Genomic DNA, 21,803 nt, shown 5'->3' with positions numbered 1-21,803 from the left:
ATTTATCCACTGCAGTGTATATAAAGTGAAATTAAATTAGTGTTCTTAGTGGGGATCTATATTCCCACGATTCTATTTGCACTGATGTAAGTTGCGCCATTAGGTTAGTAAAAACAATGTTTCTCCAATGAATTATTTATCTCGTAGACAGTTGTCGGTCCGCCTCTGTGGTGTAGTGGTTAGTGTGATTAGCTGCCACCCCCAGAGGTCCGGGTTCGATTCCCGGCTCTGCCACGAAATTTGAAAAGTGGTATGAGGGCTGGAACGGGGTTCACTCAGCCTCGGGAGGTCACCTGAGTAGAGGTGGGTGTGATTCCCACCTCAGCCATCCTGGAAGTGGTTTTCCGTGGTTTCCCACTTCTCCTCCAGGCAAATGCCGGGTTGGTACCTAGCTTAAGGCCACGGCCGCTTCCTTCCCTCTTCCTTCTCTATCCCTTCTAATCTTCCCATCCCCCACCAAGGCCCCTGTTCAGCGTAGCAGGTGAGGCCGCCTGGGCGAGATACTGGTCATTCTCCCCAGTTGTATCCCCGACCCGATGTCTGAAGCTCCAGGACACTGCCCTTGAGGCGGTAGAGGTGGGATCCCTCGCCAAGTCCGAGGGAAAAGCCAACCCTGGACGATAAACAGATTAAGAAAGAAAGAAAGAAAGAAAGAAAGAAAGAAAGAAAGAAAGAAAGAAAGAGACAGTTGTCGAAGAATTCATCTGCTTCCAAATTAATGTTGTTTTTGTTTGTTCTGAGTTATAAATTGTGAGAAAAGTTGTATTATTATTATTATTATTATTATTATTATTATTATTATTATTATTATTCCTACCAAGTTTGAAGTATTCGTTGTTCATCATGGCAATATGCAGATTTAAAACAGCGTATTTAGCTTGTTTTTTGTAGCACGTAGGACGATTTTTTCACGAGCCGCCACTGCGTCTGGTAGGTAATCCCCTTACTTCACGCGACAGGCAGCAATGATGCCATCTATCGGACATGAGCGGCAGCAGTAGAGACAAAACACATCACAACAAACAATAGCCAATGCAATGTTTTTGCCTTTGGTCACACGCGTCCCGGGTTCGATTCCCGGCGGGGTCGGGAATTGTAACCATCATTGGTTAATTTCGATGGCACGAGGGCTGGGCGTATGTGTCGTCTGCATCATTTCATCTTCATTACGACGCGCAGGTCGCCTACGGGGGTCAAATCAAAAGACCTGCACCAGGCGAGCCGAACATGTCCTCGGACACTCCCGGAACTAAAAGCCATACGCCATTTCATTTCACATAAACGACATATACAAACATTTAAGTACAAGAGCAGAAAGAGCAAAGAACAAGTAGGAAAATTAAGTTGTATGAGTAATATCATGACAGAAGGAAGGAAACGATACGAATGTGTCTAGGTTCTGCGTATTCCTACTGATTTTTTAAATTGGGTTGGATTCCGACTTCAGCCATCCTCGAAGTGGTTTTCCGTGGTTTCTTCCCACTTCTCCTCCAGGTAAATGCCGGGAAGATATTTAAGGCCACGGCCGCTTTCTTTCCTCTTTCCCTTCTATCCGTTCCAATCTTCTCATCCCTTCACAAGGTCCCTGTTCAGCATAACAGGTGAGGCCGCCCACTTGTATACCGGCTACCCAAAAGTCTCACGCTCCAGGACACTACCCTTGAGGCGGTAGAGGTGGGATCCCTCACTGAGTCCTAAGGGAAAAACCAACCCTGGAGGTTAAACGGATTAAGAAAGAAAGAAAGAAAGAAAGAAAGAAAGAAAGAAAGAAAGAAAGAAAGAGAAAAAAGAAAGAAAGAATTGTTAATATTTAAAGAAATTAAAAAAGAATTATGAAAGAGACAACAGCGTTTGCGTACCATTGCTCTTTTTTTTTTCATTCCTTGCTTTAGGTGGCTAAAATGGAATTAAAATGTCATTTTTCTCCACAAAGTGGGGGGCTGCCCCCTCCCCCTCACGCTTTCCTTTATCGCCGCTACTGGTTCATAGGAGCAAGTTGATTTTTCTAACCAATAAATCTGTGTCGATTGCGTTTGGATAGTTTTATCGCAACGTGTGGACCGTGGCGACTGCTGAAGTGCTGATTGCTCAGTTCAAGTGAGTCAGTCGTTAAGATAGTGCGCGCTACAAGTTATCATGTCTTAGGTTATCGTGAGCATTTAGAAGCTTTCATTGAATGTTATAGAAATGAATCTTGTCTCTGGCAGACGAAATCTAAAGATTAGCACAACCGGAACAGAAAAGACGCCGCCTACAAGAAGTTGATTGAAAAATATAAATTAATTGACTGCAAAGCCAACAGAGACGTAGTTGTAAAAAAATATTTATAATCTTAGGAGTTCTCACAAAAAAGGAGTTAAGCAAACTTAATCTTTAAAAAACGGGGCCAGGCACTGACGAGATATGCACTCCGCGTTTATGGTACTTTCATCTATTGGACTTCTTACACGAACAAAAGACCTCAAGAAATTCTACATCTAACATGAGCGATGATGAAAATGAGGTAAGACATTATTTTACATACACACGTTATATATTACAAACCGTGTGTAAGATACATTTCATTTATGAGAATTTCCTGGCTAGTTAGAGCTACCTGGCGAAGCAACTATATGTAACAAAACTCAGTGTTCATGTTCATGCAGTTCAGTCAGTGTATGAAATTGTCTTGCTACGGGACTTTTCCTTCGTACTCAAAATAGCTCATAAACTCATCTCTTATTTCTTTTGGCGTTTCTTTTGCCCACAGTTACCAATCCTTCTTCTGAATGTTCACGTCAAAACATTATGTTGGGACATAATAACGAGGTGAAGATGGCATTAGGTAATTGTGCAAAGCGCAGCTTGCTATTACTACTGATTCAAAGTATTTTGGTTCCAGATTATTTTGAGCCTTAAAAATTCTGAATCTTGCTGCCAATTTGCCAAATCCATTTTCAACTATTCGACGTGCTCTTGACGTTTGGTTATTAACTTATAAACTTTTTCATTCCCAAGTCACCTTGTCTAAATATTTTCATAATGTCCTTTCTCAAAGGAAAATCATCATCTGCAACGAATACGTAGGGGAGTATTCGCGAACTATCATTTACTATTTCTTCCAAAGGAATATATAACATGTCATTTTCGAGCTTTCCATTAGTTCCAAAACCACACAAAATAAATCTGTGCCTATCTCGCATCAACGATGGCCATTAGTACCATGCTAAATTTCTGCTCATCTTTCCCATCCAACCACCCTCTGTCAACTCTTGTTCTCTTCCAAAAGCGGCATCAGGTTTCTTAGCCCCTCGAAGCCTTTCATTTTCTGCCGTTCACGACACTTACCCCATCTTTTACCCTCATTCTCCGAGGAGCCAAAATTCCCTTTCTTCAATAAAACAAGGAAAAATATGGTAGAACTTCCCGAGGGAAGGGACGGAAGAATACAGCCAAGGAATCCTCTGCCTGCCGTAAGAGGCGACTAGAATATGGGACAGACGGGCTGAATGGCTCAGACGGTTGAGGCGCTAGCCTTCTGACCCCAACTTGGCAGGTTCGATCCTGGCTCGGTCCGGTGGGTATTTGAAGGTGCTCAAATACGTCAGCCTCGTGTCGGTAGATTTACGGGCACGTAAACGAACTCTTGCGGGACTAAATTCCAGCACTGATCGTCGCCATAAGACCTATCTGTGTCGGTGCGACGTAAAGCCCCTAGAAAAAAAAAATTCCAGCACCTCGGCGTCTCCGAAAACCGTAAAAGAGTAATTAGTGGGACGTAACACAAATAGCATGATTAGAATATGGGACTCCCAGCTTGGGGGTGTGGTTGGTGACCACGCGGTGCTAGCTGAGTGTGGCATGGTTTCCACATACTTGAGCGAGGTTCCTCACACCTTTCCTATCCGAGTGGGTTCTTTTTGCAGTAAAAAAGGTGGCGGTACTCACCCGAACTTCTTCATAAACTAAATCTCATACTTCGTTCATATCTCCAAATGCACCGTCTTCTTCTCTTCCAAAGGTACCGGTAGTGATTTTACTAATGCCCCACTCAGAAGAAATTTTCACTTCCATCTGTTTTTCTTGTCCTGAACTTGTAAAATCTTGGCATATCTTGCAACCTAGCATTTTATTTTTCGCATAAAGCCACTCGTTTCATTTTTCTGAGTTAGATAGGCCTAATGTCCAACAGTTGGGTCCATCATGGTGAGAAATGTCCGACTCGTTGGCTGAATGGTCAGCGTACTGGCATTCGGTCCAGATGGTCCCGGGCTCGATTTCCGGCTGGGCCAGGGATTTTAACCTTAATTGGTTAATTCCAATGGCCCGGGGGCTGGGTGTTTGTGCTGTCCCCAACATCCCTGCAATTCACACACCACACATAACACTATCCTCCACCACAATAACACGCAGTTACCTACACATGGCAGATGCCGCCCACCCTCGTCGGAGGGTCTGCCTTACAAGGGCTGCACTCGGCTAGTAATAGCCACACGAAATTATTATTATGGTGAGAAATGTTTCCCTCTTGAACTGCAGTAAATCTTTCAGTACCGGTATTTGCGATGGTTTCTTCACATTCACTTGACATTCAGGACATGCGGTACTTCAAAAGAATCGTCGTGCTTTCTTTTATCGAGCACCGGTTCAAAATAATTAGTTATTTTATTCATTTCCCTTCTCTAATTTGCGAACCACGTAAACCCCTTGCTCTTGCTAAAAAGCTATGAATTCGCATGTCTCGACAGCTTTTCAAATGATTTAAAAACAATTAAAGCAGTTATATTTGAACATACATTAACCCCAAATTACCTATGACGGCTAGCTTTTGAATAGTTATTTGCTGCTACGTTAATGTTTAACGGCACTTAGTGTGAAAACCAACACTCGGTCGTATTCTAGTTGCCGAAAATGTGGGAGGATAAGAACGAGCAACTTCGAACGGACGACACGAAATGGTTAATAGGACAAGAATGATAATTTTAGAATGGGGAAGTTTTCTCCTTGTCCCTTGAAAAATACTCGATAAATTGAAAAAAATCAATGTTATTTGGTCCCCTCGGTAATTTGAAGTTGTAGGAATGGCATCTTGCTCGCCGACATTCTATAATTTGAAGTCGGGCTTCCCTACTCTCCATAATTTGAAGTCGGTGATTACAGTATGTATTGCTATCGTGCACAGACCTATCGTTTGTTTACATCAATAATTTATTTATTTATTTATTTATTTAATTATTAGATACAGCCTATGGAGAGATGTATGAGTGAGTTTGCAGTCGTGAGTCTTCTTTCAAACGTTAAAGTGTGGTACAGTATGTTAACGTTTGATTTGTGTAATTTTTAAGCATCACAATGAGTTCAAGAAAGAACAAGTGTCTTTCCATAAGTGAAAAAAAGCGTGTGATTCAAGCTGTGGAGGATGGACAATTAAAAAAACATGTCGCCAAACAGTTCTGTATTTTACCATCAACATTGTCGATGATATTGAAAAATAAAGATCGCGTCACCGAAAATGCCTTAAGTGCGAGTAGAAAAAGATCACGCCAGGGTGAATTTCCCCGTCTTGAAGATTGGATTCGTTAGTGTAGAGGACAAAACGTTCCCCTGGGTGGTTTCATGTTGAGGAAAAAGCCAAGTCTTTTGCGCAGTTTCTCGGGATTAAAGGATTTGCAGCAAGTGAGGGGTAGCTTTCAAATTTCAAAAACCGACACGCCATGACATTTAAAAAGATCTGCGGAGAGAGCGCCAGCGTGGATAGTTCCATTTGTTCCGAATGGATTGATGAACTAAATGAACTTTTGAATGGCTATTACCCAAGGGACATATTCAACACAGACGAAACCGGGCTTTTTTATAAATGTCTTCCTGATCGCACCCTGACGTTCAAAGACGAGACGTGTCATGGAGGGAAACCGAGCAAGGAAAGAATAACTGTCCTTCTAGCATGTAACATGGACGGATCTCATCATCATCATCATCATCATCATCATCATCATCTGTTTACCCTCCAGGGTCGGCTTTTCCCTCGGACACAGCGAGGGATCCCACCTCTACCGCCTCAAGGGCAGTGTCCTGGAGCTTCAGACTCTCGGTCGGGGATACAACTGGGGAGAATGACCAGTACCTCGCCCAGGCGGCCTCACCTGCTATGCTGAACAGGGGCCTTGTAGAGGGATGGGAAGATTGGAAGGGATAGGCAAGGAAGAGGGAAGGAAGCGGCCGTGGCCTTATGTTAGGTACCATCCCGGCATTCGCCTGGAGGAGAAGTGGGAAACCATGGAAAACCACTTCCAGGATGGCTGAGGTGGGATTCGAACCCACCTCTACTCAGTTGACCTCCCGAGGCTGAGTGGACCCCGTTCCAGCCCTCATACCACTTTTCAAATTTCGTGGCAGATCTCAAAAGTTGAAATACTCATTATAGGTAAATCTGCCAAACCACGCTGCTTCAAAGGAATAAAATCGTTGCCCACAGCTTATCGGTCAAACAAAAAAGCATGGATGACGACAGAGTTGTTTAATGAATGGCTGACCTCGGTTAACAGTGACATGAAAAAGGAAAAACGCAAAATCTTGCTGTTTTTGGACCACTGCACCGTGCATAATAACCCACCACCATTAGACCACGTAAAATTGATTTTCTTTCCACCCAACACGACATCAAGATTGCAACCATTAGACCAAGGCATTATTCAAAATTTAAAAACTCTCTACCGCAGAGAAATTGTTTCTCTTGTGCCGAATAGCATCGAAAAAGGTGAGAAGGCGAACATAACAGTTTTGACCGCTATAATCATGATTGATAAGGTCTGGAAAAATGTCAACCCTATCACCATTTATAACTGCTTCAAAAAGTGCGGGTTTAAGCAAACCGAAAACGTGGAACAGTCATCAGAGCCGTCAAAATTTACGAATTTTGACTCAGGATGGGGACTTCTACCTAACTGTGGAGAGTTAACGTTTGAGGATTACGTTCAAGTTGACGATGACATCGGTGTCCACGGTGCCCTAACCGATGCTGAGCTGTTAGATTTAGCCTCTCTGGATGAGGACGAGGAAGAAAAACGAAGAAGAACAACCGCCAATTCCAGTCACATTGAGCGAGGCAAGGACAGCTCTTACTACCCTACGCTCCTACGCCCTCAGAACGGACACAAGTGACGATTTCTTCTCTGCTCTCACCACTCTCGAAAATTCATTGGACCATGATAGATGGAAGTCGCTCACTCAAAAGAAAATTACGGACTTTTTTTCAAAATGAACATTTCTGTATGAACATTCAAATGAACATTTCTGTATGAACATTTCATAATTGTACAAATGTTGTGAAAGAAATGAGTAAGTGAAACTCTTGTTTATTTGAATTTTTCCCTCGCTCCCTCTTGGTTACTTGAACTCCTATTATTTTGAACTCTTGGTAAATTGAACTTTTTCTCTGGTCCCTTGAGTTTCAAATTATCGAGAGACGACTGTATATTGAAACGCAAAAAAAAAAAAAGAGGGCAAACACGCTTGATTTAGGCCATAAGAATTCATTTTTTTGTTCCTTTCGAGAAAAAGGTGCCGATACTGCATACCGTTGCGTATCGTACCACCTAAAAAAGCACTGCCTATCCGATCACTTGGTCAACTCTTGTTCTCTTCTGACCCCGATGATTTCAGGCTTGCGAAGCCTAGAGTCCATTTCACTCCCTTCGTGGTCATCTCCTCACTTTTAGCAGTACCGTATCTTCATTCATCGAACGATCGGATCTCTTCCTTTTTCATTCCGATTAGTGTTATAAAGGGGAGCAAAAACGAAAGTTAAGAGGAGGTAGTATTGCCGTTGTTTCGGCCTTTCAAACAATAATCACCACTGTGACCATCAGTAGACTCACGATGGCGTCAGCGACGTCCAGAAGTTCACATGGGCAGGCATTTTTATGTTCCGTGTAGACTATGATTTTTCACCATACTCACACTACCACTATCAAGAGATAGCGGAAATAATAGCCGGAAGTAGATGGCAGTACGCAATAAATTCTTCAAGATCGCGAAGAGTTTTTTTCATCTCTCTGTTATGCACTGTACTTCAGTTTTTTGAGGAGCTTGAACATGAATGTTGTTTAGGAAAACGAAATACGGCTGTACGTGCAGATTATGGCTAGAAGAGATAACTCCGTACTTTATAGTTTTTATCTTCGCTGATGTGTTTATGTTTCATATCGCATGGATCGCATCCTTCCTAGTAGGTTTTTCCCCGTTGAACTGTGATCAGTAAGGTTAAAGTTGCGTCTTCGTTTGAAGATTTTAGATAAACTGGAAGAACGGACGTTTGCGATTGCTCATATTGTCTTATTAACAATAAGTTGCTAACAATAACAACAATAACAATACGTTCCCTTGTGAAACAGCGTTATAGTCTGTGAAGAGAAGTCCAAGTGGCGCGTGCACTTAGCCATCCAGTTCTGACCTGTTTCAATCACACGTGTTAAGATGCCAGTTCCTTGTCGGTACATAAACATTGTTTTAAACCGTGCTCATGCATCTTATTACCCTGGTCAAGATGTGTGTGGGGTGGTGAACGTTGATGTAGTATCTGAAGGTACTGTTAACGGTAAGTTAGCAAATTTTTTTGTTCGTGAATTTTATTAAAATATAATTTGAGTGATTACGAAATGTTCGTTCAAGGTGTAAAAGTGTTCATTATGTGTAATGTAATTTCCAGATATTTCAGCAGTTTTCAATGGCTCTTGTATGGTTTACTATTCATGTAAGGATGGTAACACAGAGAAGGTGAACAAAAAAAGTGAAACCTATTTTGAGGAAAAAATAATTATTTGGCCTCCTAAAGGTAAGTTTATTACATTTAAGAAACATTTGCAAGGTTGTATATTTAAATTATTTGAAGGTTTTGAAATCTTCAGTAGTTTCAAATAGTTGATTCTTAGTTAATAGATATAGTTCTGTTCATATCAGTTTTAATTTTCTAGGCAGGGGAAGGTAATAATGTTGGCTCTTGAACATTTGGATTTTTTGAATTATAATATAGCGGTATTGAAAATATCATGTACCTATTGATAGTTGTATTTGATTTGACTGTATCATTATGTTCCTTCCTAAGACATAAACTGAGACTGTTCTTTCCAAATATTTTGGCTTTTATCCCTGCAAAAATTTGAACAGTGGTTGGAAAACTTTCCTTCTAGCTCCTGCCATCTGAAATTCAATCCTGCCTGATCTGTTCCTGAAGTGTCTGAAACCTTCCCCCATTGCTTCCTCCTATAGTCTCAAAACCTCCTGAGATTCAGAGCTCATATAATGAGTGTAACAATATTGTTATCTAGCTTGGCCTGACATCAGTTCCACTTCCTCTCCAGGGCTACCTCTTTCTTCTTTTATGTGTGGGTACTGTAATGTTAGTTTCATCTTGTTATTTCCCCTCCTGATAGTGAATGATTTTGTTGAATCTGGAGAGAGTAATTTGTTCCTTTTTCTCCCATTTTCCTGACCTTTCCCTTTCTTTAACTCGTATCTCAATTCTTTAGGAGGAACGGTAAATGTTGTTTTTTGTTCTTATCTTGTTTCAGTGAGGATCTTACAATGTTCTTTCTTTACATTGTAATTGAATTATTACCACCAGTAGTCTCAAACTCTCTGCACATTAGTTTTGTTTCTTAAAATCATTAGTGGAATTTTTAATTGTACTTATTCACCTTCATCAATGTTATTTTTTATCTTTTAACATTCCTGCACAACATAAATTGGACCACTTGACCTCCTGCTTGACTAAAGGTTGAAGCACACTTCACTGTATTTATTTTTAAAGGCTGCTATGGAGCTGGATGAGTTGAGACTGAACATCCCATCATGTGCACGAATGCTTGCTTCCGTTCTCAAGTTATTCAACATTATGTTAACCTGAAGTAGCTGGATCTTTAATTACTTTGATACATACATACATTATCATTATAGACTGTTATGCCTTTCAGCGTTCAGTCTGCAAGCCTCTGTGAATTTACTAAACGTCGCCACAATCCTCGATTTGCAACTAGTGTTGTGGCCTCATTTAGTTCTATACCTCTTATCTTTAAATCGTTAGAAACCGAGTCTAACCATCGTCATGTTGGTCTACCTCTACTTCTCTTACCCTCCATAGCAGAGTCCATTATTCTCCTAGGTGACCTATCGTCCTCCATTCGCCTCACATGACCCCACCACCGAAGCCGGTTTATGCGCACAGCTTCATCCATCGAGTTCATTCCTAAATTAGCCTTTATTTCCTCATTCTGAGTACCCTCCTGCCATTGTTCCCACCTGTTTGTACCAGCAATCATTCTTGCTACTTTCATGTCTGTTACTTCTAACTTATGAATAAGATATCCTGAGTCCACCCAGCTTTCACTCACGTAAAGCAAAGTTGTTCTGAAAACAGACCGATGTAAAGATAGTTTCGTCTGGGAGCTGACTTCCTTCTTACAGAATACAGTTGATCGCAGCTGCGAGCTCACTGCATTAGCTTTACGGCACCTTGATTCAATCTCACTTACTATATTACCATCCTGGGAGAACACACAACCTAAATAGGCCTACTTGAAATTATTGACCTGTTCTAGCTTTGTATCACCAATCTGACATTCAATTCTGTTGAATTTCTTACCTACTGACATCAATTTAGTCTTCGAGAGGCTAATTTTCATACCATACTCATTGCACCTATTTTCAAGTTCCACGATATTAGACTGTAAGCTTTCGGCACAATCTGCCATTAAGACCAAGTCGTCAGCATAGGCCAGACTGCTTACTACATTTCCACCTAATTGAATCCCTCCCTGCCATTTTATACCTTTCAGCAGATGATCCATGTAAACTACAAACAGCAAAGGTGAAAGAATACAGCCTTGTCTAACCCCTGTAAATACCCTGAACCAAGAACTCATTCTGCCATCAATTCTCACTGAAGCCCAATTGTCAACATAAATGCCTTTGATTGATTTTAATAATCTACCTTCAATTCCATAGTCCCCCAGTATGGCGAACATCTTTTCCCTCGGTACCCTGTCATATGCTTTCTCTAGATCTACTAAACATAAACACAACTGCCTAGTCCTCTCGTAGCATTTTTCAATTACCTGGCGCATACTGAAAATCTGATCCTGACAGCCTCTCTGTGGTCTGAAACCACACTGGTTTTCATCCAACTTCCTTTCAACGACTGATCGCACCCTCCCTTCCAAGATGCCAGTGAATACTTTGCCTGGTATACTAATCAGCGAGATACCTCGATAGTTGTTGCAATGCTTCCTGTTCCCTTGCTTATAGATAGGGGCAATTACTGCTTTTGCCCAATGTGAAGGTACCTTACCAACACTCCACGCTAATTTTACTACTCTATGAAGCCATTTCATCCCTGCCTTCCCACTATACTTCACCATTTCAGGTCTAATTTCATCTATTCCTGCTGCCTTATGACAATGGAGTTTATTTACCATCCTTTCCACTTCCTCAAGCATAATTTCACCAACATCATTTTCCTCCTCCCCTTGAGCTTTGCTGTTCACAACACCACCAGGATGATTTCCTTTTACATTGAGAAGATGTTCAAAATATTCCCTCCACCTCTCCAGTGATTCCCTGGGATCTATTATGAGTTCACCTGAATTACTCAAAACACTGTTCATTTCCTTTTTCCCTCCCTTCCTAAGATTCTTTATTACTGTCCAGAAAGGTTTCCCTGCTGCTTGACCTAGCCTTTCCAGGTTGTTACCAAAATCTTCCCATGACTTCTTTTTGGATTCAACAATTACGTGTTTCGCTCTGTTTCTTTCATCTACATACAACACTCTATCTGCCTCAGCCCTTGTTTGGAGCCATTTCTTATAAGCCTTCTTTTTATGTTTACAAGCTGCTCTCACTTCATCATTCCACCAAGATGTTCGCCTTTTCCCATCTTTACACACAGTTGTTCCAAGGCATTCCCTGGCTGTTTCTACTACAGCATCCCTGTATGCCACCCATTCACTTTCTATATCCTGAACCTGCTTACTGTCTACTGTTCGAAACTTCTCACTAATCATATCCATGTACTTCCGTCTAATTTCCTTGTCCTGGAGATTTTCTACCCTTATTCGTTTGCAGACAGATTTCACTTTCTCTACCTTAGGCCTAGAGATACTTAGTTCACTACAGATCAGATAGTGGTCTGTATCATCGAAAAATCCCCGGAAAACTCGTACATTCCTAACAGATTTCCTGAATTCGAAGTCTGTTAAGATATAGTCTATTATGGATCTGGTACCCCTAGCCTCCCATGTGTAGCGGTGAATAGCCTTATGCTTGAAGAATGTATTCGTAACAGCTAAACTCATACTAGCACAGAAGTCCAGCAAACGCTTCCCATTCCCATTAGCTTCCATATCTTCCCCACATTTACCAATCACCCTTTCGTATCCTTCAGTTCTATTCCCAACTCTCGCATTGAAATCGCCCATTAGCACTATTCTGTCCTTGCTGTTTACCCTGACTACGATGTCACTCAATGCTTCATAAAACTTGTCAACTTCAACCTCATCTGCACCCTCACATGGTGAATACACGGACACAATTCTAGTCCTAATTCCTCCAACTGACAAATCTACCCACATCAGTCGCTCATTTACGTGCCTAACAGAAACTATGTTCCGTGCAATGGTATTCCTGATAAAGAGCCCTACCCCAGACTCTGCCCTTCCCTTTCTAACACCCGTCAAGTACACTTTATAATCTCCTATCTCTTCCTCGTTATCTCCCCTTACCCGAATATCACTTACTCCTAGCACATCCAGATGCATCCTCTTTGCTGACTCAGCCAGTTCTACTTTCTTTCTTCCATAAGCCCCATTAATATTGATAGCTCCCCATCGAATTCCATTTCGTTCGCCAAGTTGTTTCCAAGGAGTCCCTCGCCTGTCAAATGGGAGTGGGACTCCGTTACTCCCATAGGTCCGAGGCTTGCTTAAAATGTTCTGAGCTCGGTCGATTCATGAAGCAGGATGCTGCCCTACTTGCACATAGTCCAAGTGAGGATCTCTCCTCTAATGGGTTATGGACCACCGGTGGATTGTATAGTCCTAGCCGCCTGAGCACAAGGAGGGCCACGACTCAGAATATGTCCGAGATGCCCACTCCCATTCCATAGCAACTGGTATCCCGACTCAGGACCACTTACTAGGCCACTCAGCCGTTGCCCATGGTTCACGAACTAGGACGTGACTACAGTAACCCACAAACATGAACCATAATACCATATATATTTTTTTCCTTTTCCTTTACGATTTGCTTTATGTTGCACCGATACAGAAGGGTCTTATGATGACGATGGAACAGGAAAAGGGCTATCCCATCATCACCATAAGACCTGTCTGAGCTGGTGAGAAGTTAAATTAATAGCAAAAAAAAATTATCAAATAACCCTGACCTGGGTATCTGATATATTTGTGGGAAGATCAGATATTTTGTTCAGTATGGTACCATTGAAGTGTCTGTTACCCTAAACTTAGGTCCTTGGATGGCTTATATTCCCACTTCCACCCGGTTAGAAGAGGTTTGTTTTATTGGCACTGGAGATGTCTGATATTGTAGTCATACTGGAGAATTGCTGGACATTTGAATAGGAAGTGTCAGTCGTTTTTTGATGTTGCCACCAGAGTTCTCTATGACCACATTGTACCAGTATATATATATTTTTAAAAGTGAGAAGCATGCAAGTAAGGAGAATGAAGCTTCTTATTACTTACTGTAAACTGATCACCAGGGCTAGAATTTGTATGCAATAAAAATGGCTAAATATATAGTAAAATATGGGCTAAAAGTTCTCAAAATATGTAGTAAAATAAGGACTACATACATGCCATACATCAGTTTAAAGGAAAGTCACAAAACATCATTTTACTCTTACATTAATATAATTGGGATTTTATTTTGAGCTGTTGCTACAATTTTTTTGGTAGGGTTAATGGAGCACATCTTATGCTTTAATGTGAATAGCCTATCTGCAAACCAGTGGGTTCCACATTATGGCAAAGTGTTTGGTGGGAGGGCGACCAGGCGAGTGACTGTCCCCATCATATATGAAATAATGTCCCTGTAGATACTGCTTTTGGGCAGGCATTACAAAAAATTACTTTACCATCTGTAAAAAGCCCTTTGTTCAGAAAATCACTTGCGAACAATCCTAATTTTTCAGATGAGGACTTAAAATCTGGTGGTGTTTTTTAACTATTTAATACACCAAATTAACAAATACAGGGTCTTTATTTATGCTTGGCAAGGACTTTCTCGCTCGACCTTGGCCACCGATGACAGGCCGCTACCGGCCGCTGGCGCGCGCATTTTCCGGCACTTCCTGCAGTTGCTGAGAGCTGAGCTCCAAGATAGTAGGAGCTACTGCGTACTGTATGTCGTATTGTGTAGTGTTTTATTGTGATTGTGTATAGTGCTGTAATGTATGTGAAATATTTGTTATGTGAACGTGTATATCTGCACAATACTTACATTAAATGCTGAAAATCGTGCTCGAGGACAAGACAAAAGTTTCGAGCGAAATTTCCAGGGAGACCCATTCCTATCAATCAAACAATAAAACAACTGGCCAAGAGATTCAAATGTACAGGTTCAGTAAGCAATAAAAATATACGTAAAGGTCGTTATCTCCTTACTGAAGCATGTTTGGTACGAGGATCATAAGTAAAAATCTGTGGCCCCCTCGTAGCCCAGATCGAACAGCATGTGATTTTTTTATTTGTGGGGGATGTTAAAAAATGTAGTTTATGAGAACAACCCTCACACACTAAACTTAAAGACAATATAAGAGCTGGAATTGCATCCATCAGTGCTGAAGAACTTGGTAGAGTAACCGAAAACTTCATTAGGAGATGGCGATTATGTTTGGCAGCACATGGGGAACATTTTCAGCATAAACTGTAAAAATGGTGAGATAAATGCATGATAATGTATGATAATGATTTTGAGCATAAACTATAAACATGGTGAGCAAAATGCATGATAGTGATTTTGAGCACTATATTCTGCCGTACATACGCACGCGCAGTAGCCGGCAACTGAACTGTTACTGGCGGCCAAGGTCGAACGAGAAAGTCCTTGCCAAGCATAAATAAAGACCCTGTATATAGATCACACTGTAGATACACTCAAAGCAACTGTTTGTGGTTCATGAAGTACCGTATTGAATAGGACAGGTAATTGGTGCTAATGCTCTGTCGGGACCAGACATGCTGTGGTCAGGTATTAGGAATTCTATTGTCACGGGCGTTGACTGACAAGGCCAAAGCCAAGACTCTGTAATAAACAAAAGATTGTTCATACTACACAACTTTCTTTCAACATTCCAGAGAAATTCAAGACTCCAGCTTTGAAATACAGGTGCTTGTAAAATAAATTTTAAATGGATTTCTGACAAGAATAAGTTTGAAACCATAAAATATAAAAAATATTAAAAATAAAATGTTTGATTATGTACAGATAAGCAAGTTTAAAAAAAATGCAATATGTAAAAATATATACATGGTGGTAGGAGAAACACCATGAACCGGGCATATCAGCAAAAGAGGAATGGTCATATTGATGAATAATTTGGGAATATGGCGGTAAGAGCAGACACGTAAGTTTAGTGCTGCTGCAGTTTGTCTTGTTTCTGTGGTAATAATCAGAGTTGTTGCGCTTTACAGTTCTCTGTACAAATCTATTCGAGATAAGGAATCAGTGTGTGCTAGTGAAAAAGTGTGTTCTCCTTTTACATGGCTACTAGTAGAGAGAAACTACTACAGTACATTCCAGTGTTCTCTCTGACTGGGTGCAGTATTTTTCCAGACTTTTAGATGCCTCCCTACTCACTCTGAGCCAAATGAGGCTAGGCCTGGTCACTCAGCGATTAGGGGCTTGCTTTGCCTCCTACTACTGGCGGGAGATATCCATTTAAGCCCTAATTCCTGAAAACATCTATTATCAGAATGTGCAAAGCCTAAATAACAAGCTGTCATTGTGAACTATCTTTGCCATTCTAAAGAGAAATTGACATGATCAGACTTACTGAAACATGGCTTCCATTGGCTAGTGACAGTGGGCTACCATTCAGTGCTAATTACATCATATTTTGCTGAGATCACACTACTCTGGGTGGTGGAGTGATGTTAGCAGTGAACAATGTGCAACCATGTAAACGAAGGAGAGATCTCGAATGGAACTGTGAGTTAGTGTGGGTGGAGTTACTCTTTCCTCGATGCTCTGTACTTGTGGGATGTTGCTAGACCACCAAACAGCCCATTCTGTGACCTTGAACAATACCTGGACTCGGTCATTGCAGCTCTCCCTCAAGGTGAAGTAATTTTAATGTGTGACTTTAACTTGTCTATAAAGTGGTCTTCTCCATCTACTGGACTGTCAGCTAACAACTGTGACACATACTTTATAGACAGTTTTATTAATGGCCTCGGACTGAAACAGTTTAATATGTACCCAACCTGTGATCCCACCACCCTGGACTCTTGCTCTCCTCATTAGAACTTAAAACAGGCATAAACCTTTTCCTGTGCGACCCCCAGTCCCTCGATGCTGCGTTCCTCTTACCCCACCCCTCTTCAATGCCACACAGCAGGACATCCTCCCACCCTACCTATATCTGGCGCTGTGCCGACTGGCCTGCAATTTGTTATGTCCTGGAATGCCTTACCTGGAGCCTTCTTGAAATAGCTGATATTGAATCGGCCCTTGACCTGCTGTACGACTGGCTGCAAGCTGCAATTAAAGGACTTTGTATATGCACAACTGGCTACTATCAGCAAATATCAACACTGGATATCATAAGATACCAGACTGGTGCTAAATAATAAGGAGAGAGCTGGGTGCCTGTGGAAAGACTTCCCTAACCCACACACACACACAACACCTTCATTAAAATCTACTGCTACGTGAGGTTTATGGTTGGAAGAGACTGCAAAACACATACAGACACGGTCAATGTAAATGTCCGTAGCAATCCCAAGCACTACTGGAGTCTCATCAACACACGGAGAAGGACGGAGTGGTTTTCTGTCAGCCTGAACCAAAATGATGCAACAGCAGATGGTGCCAATCGCAGTGAACTGTTCAACAAGTATTTCTTCTCCAAGTTCTCCCCTCCCTCACAAAAGCAATCGCTCCCTCCCGTAGGTACAATTTCAAACAGAACTCCATCAAGCATACCTACCACACCAAGTGAAGTTCATAACCTTCTTCAAACTCTTTGCATCAACAAAGCTATCAGTCCCAACACTATAGGTCCTCTTTTTCTAAAAAATACTGCCAGCATCCTTTGCGTCCCTCTCTCTAAATTATTTAACAGATGTTTTGCCATGGGCTATTTTCCTATTACCTGGAAAAAGGCAAATATTATCCCACTTCTCAAATCAGGCAACAAATTTAATGTTTCAGCTTACCAACCAATTTCTATTCTCCCCATACTATTCTTTTTGAAAAAATTATACACCAGCGTCTCCTCACAATCATCTTGCCCTGTATCTCAACCAATCAGCATAGTTTTCTACCAGGTGGCTCTTGTCTAACAAACCTGACCACTCTCCATAGTTTTGCATCATATGCCATTGCAGCTAAATCATAGCTGGATATCTGCTACTTAGACATTTTGAAAGCTTTCTATTCTGTAGACCATACTCTGCTGCTCCATAAACTCTCCGAACGATTTAATATACATGGCAGTCTTCTGACCCTTCTTGCTGGCTTCCTACATAACCTTTGGCAGAGTGTGGTAATATCAGGCACATTATCCTCATGGTTACCATTCACCTCCAGTGTCCCACAAGGCAGTGCTCTTGGCCCCTTGCTGTTTTCCTTGTTTATGGATGATCTGTCGTCCAAACTCAACGAAACAGCAAATATCCTACTTTTTGCTGATGATCGCAAGGTATTTAGGGAGGTTAGGAATCCAGCAAATGCAGCTCTTCTACAGTCCTCATTTAACGTCCTGTCGAACTGGTGCCATACTTGGAAACTTATCCCAAATCCACAAAAATGCAGCAACAAGGCCATAACACTACGTAAAACTCCTCTACGGATATTGTATTACTTATATTATCATTCAAACTTTCACAGCCCCTGTAACTATTCATGATGTATATTTTGGGTTTATGCTGTGTAATGAACTATATGAACACACTCAACGTGTATCAAAAGGAATCTTGCCTTTCTTCATCAGGAGAAAACAAACAGTAAACATGACACATCAAAGGTTGCTTAAGAGAAAGCAACAAAGAACTTAAAATAAGATGTAATAGGGATGCCATTTTAGCCCCATGCTATGGATAATGAATGGCAATAGTAAAGCATCATTTTCTGATAGTTCTGATAATAGGTAGTCATGATTCACTGAGGTTGTTGAAATACGTAAACACCCAGATAATTTCAACCGTGATATAGGCTACAACCTCAGGTGCCTAGTCATTAATGTATAGGACAGATGGTGATGATTGATCTAACAGCTCAACAAGATTTTCAGCTCCTTGAGAAAAAACTACTGCATCAATCAGAGATCTGTGGTTTCAGACCAAGTGCTGACAGCAGTTACAGTGAGTGTAATTTTCTTCAGGTTTCTCTGCAATCATTAGAAATTGGCATAAGACCTACAGTGAACGCACTATGTTAAGAGCTCCCCATTCCATAGTTCGGTCTTTGGTATGGCTCGTAACAGCTTTTTCAGGGTTCGGAATGGCACAGCTTAAGGCCAGTGCTGTCTGTCAATCCTCCCAACCAGTTCCTCGGCTTGTGTTGCTTGCGTAGACCATAGTATACGTAATTTGGGTGAGTAAGATATTCCTGCGAGGTATTGAGATTTTGTTTACAGTAGTGTATTGATACAGAGATGGCAGATGCTATTGTTGGATCATCTGAGAAGCCAAAAACTTCCTAAAACAAGTCATAGCGGTGAGAGGAAGATAATTGCACATGTTCTGGGATGTTATAAGGAAGTGAGAGAGTGAGCATATCATTATTGGCTCCTCCTAATTATTCTCTTAATAGGGCAAGTGTTTACATGGATGGGTAAAAGTTGGAATGAGTGCCAGAGGAGAGATGTGTTCACTGCAATGTCCAGGAACCCACCATCCCACCCCCAGAAGTACATTTACTTAACATAATGAAGAATATTACACACCATTTGCCATTGCTGAAGTAGCTACTTGCATTCGTATTGGCCAACATGAAGTGGCATGTGACGTCATTCCCGTCAACAATGATAGATTCCATTACAAACCCCAGCAGAATAAAAGCACAAGTAAATGAAGTAGCCCACGTGGAATCCTCTGCTATTGCCTCCAGCCCCTACCATAACTGGAGAGACTATGTTGTCAGTATCATGTAGGTCCACCTTTCACTGCTGTCTACCTTTCTAGGAAGATTCTCCACTAAGTTTTGGTAGATAATTTTGGTAAACTACCTCACTTCTCATTTACCTAGTACTCCTCTTCAGTGACCTAGGCCATCTATGACAGCAGATGGTGGAGCTATAGAGGATTAAACCAGCCTTCAGTCTATATATTCAAAATACAACACCTCCTCAACTTGGTGAATAGTCCTCTAGCCATTTTATAGCTGGCTCTTAACTGATGTTGTAACTCATCCCAGATATGTTCATTTGGGTTTAGATTAGGGCTTTGGGGCAGCTATTGGATTTCGTTCCACTCCCATTTTGACAAACCACTCAGTTATGACCTTCGCTTTATAAATGGGTGCATTGTCATGTTGAAAATGAAAAACAGCCAGTTGCAAATAGTTCCTATAGGGCAGGTAGCATACAATTGTTCAATATTGCCTAATAGGCTTCAGCATTCATGGTTCGAAGAATTAATGCCAAAACCATGAAAAACGGGTCCACATTTTAATGCTTCCTCTGCCAAATTTCATAGTGGAAAAAATGCACTCTGGTAAGTAACATTCATTTGGCATTCACCAGTTCCATATATATACATTTGCCTGCCACAGCAACGTAACGTGATTTTCTATGCTACATGATAATCTTTCATTCTTCTAGAGTCCACAAGCGATGGTCTCGCATCACTGTAGTCAGCAGCTAGCACTGAGTTTAGTGATGCTTGGTTTATATGCCATAGCTTGACCATGGAATCCAAGTTCAAACACCCTGACAAATGGTACGAGTACTATCATCACTGCCAACGGCCGTAGCCATGTTGAAACACCGGATCCCGTGAGATCTCCGAAGTTAAGCAACATTGGGCATGGTCAGGAGTTGGATGGGTTGCCACGCGCTGTTGGTGGGGGGTAACGGAATGGAGGAATGGAAAGGAACTGGCCACCCTACCGTACGTAAACTCCAGCTCAGGAACACCTCTGCGGAGGTTCGGACCTGCCTTCGGGCAGAATGCACCCTTACCTTACCTATCATCACTTGCAGATGCCAATCCATCACATGTCGAAAGCATTGACTTTCCCTATCCATTAACTGTTTTGGCTTCCCTGTCTGAGGTGGGGGTTTTCTAATTCCCTGGCATGTTCATTTCATCACTACATCACTCACTGTTGAATCTAGCATCTGGAACTTGCCAGAAATCTCACAGGTGGAATGATCGAATTAGTACGCACTGATAAGGGCCCATCTATAATTCTTACATGTTTCCGTGTTGATCCCTGTGTTTCCTTTCTGCTGCCTTCTGCTCAAAATAGCCTGTCATTTTTTTCTTTTCATTGGTGTATTAATATTTTCCTTCCTAGCTTCCTTTAATAATAATTGGAGGCTCTAATGCAAAATGAGAGTAAGTCCATTTACCACATTTTTACACTCTACAACTTTTTTATTTTTGCAATAAAATTATCATATTTTACATTAACAAACCAACAAAACAGAATATAAGCAACACAATAAGCAGGAACTTATCATTTGTATTGTTTATTTTAAACATTATGAACATGGACTTACTTTTTACATTGGATTATGATATTTATTTTTAATAAATTATTTTTCAAAATTGTGATCAAGTAATAGTGCTCTGTTTAATTGAGGTAAACATCTTAAGTCTCTCACTCATATTCATTATAGTCCTCTTCAGAGTTTTATTGTTCTATAAAACCAGCAGTGTTCATACATTGCTGATGTAGCTTAAAATTAATTTTCTCTTTGTTTTATTAGATAAGTCTGAAGACAAGATAGCGCTAGGTTCTGGAACACAGAGTTTGCCATTTCAGTTCAAATTACCTGAAAATATTCCATCATCCATTGAGTCTCCAGAAGGATATGTGCGTTATAGCGTCTCTGCTGAACTGAATGAGAAAGACCTTACAACAAAAGCAGTCAAAATTTATTTTACTGTTAATGCTATTTTGGATCTCAACACACATCCTCGAGCAAAGGTAAGTACAGTAAAGATATGGAAGAAATCAATTTAAATTAATGAAAGCATTTAATAAATGAATACCGTATTTACGCAAATAATCCCTGCATACTTTTTTTTTGTAATTTGAGGCACGAAATTGGGGTGCAGGTTTTATTTGCGTCAAGGTTGCCAACACGCTCCTGGCTCACCTAGTTTTCGATGCTGAGTGTACAGTTATGCTTTGTGCAACCGTAGATGGAAGAAAACTGTCCCCATATGTCATATTTAAACAGAAAACAATTCAGACTTTAATTCTAAACTGACTATACATTTTTTTAAATAGTACCGTACTTTACAGAGTAATTTAAATTCAAAATTTCTCCACGTCACGATAGAACGTGTCTTCCGGAACTTTCAGGGGTAGCTTTCTGCACTTTCACTCACTTTGGTGTGTTTCACAGTTGAAAATAG

The 21,803-nt window shown here is 41.0% G+C and overlaps 1 protein-coding gene across 3 annotated transcripts in view; it reads left to right on the top strand.

Annotated features, from left to right (window-relative positions):
• The first annotated feature begins 2,082 nt into the window (after positions 1 to 2,082).
• The window catches only part of LOC136871986 (arrestin domain-containing protein 17), a 75,508-nt gene continuing 55,787 nt past the window's right edge, over positions 2,083 to 21,803 (top strand). Inside the window, exons 1-4 of one of the 3 annotated variants that reach the window (XM_067145768.2) lie at positions 2,083 to 2,503; positions 8,373 to 8,575; positions 8,687 to 8,812; positions 21,149 to 21,369. In XM_067145768.2, the coding sequence (XP_067001869.1) occupies positions 8,455 to 8,575; positions 8,687 to 8,812; positions 21,149 to 21,369 (468 nt within the window). In that variant the 5' untranslated portion in view covers positions 2,083 to 2,503; positions 8,373 to 8,454. Of the gene's footprint in view, positions 2,504 to 6,272; positions 8,576 to 8,686; positions 8,813 to 21,148; positions 21,370 to 21,803 lie in introns of those variants that run through there. The other 2 variants (XM_067145769.2, XM_067145767.2) reach the window with 2 other exon arrangements.

Source organism: Anabrus simplex, chromosome 4 (assembly GCF_040414725.1).
Source record: "Anabrus simplex isolate iqAnaSimp1 chromosome 4, ASM4041472v1, whole genome shotgun sequence".
NCBI lineage: Eukaryota > Metazoa > Arthropoda > Insecta > Orthoptera > Tettigoniidae > Anabrus > Anabrus simplex.
Note: the sequence above shows the minus strand (reverse complement) of the source record. Positions and strands in the feature narration are given on the sequence as shown.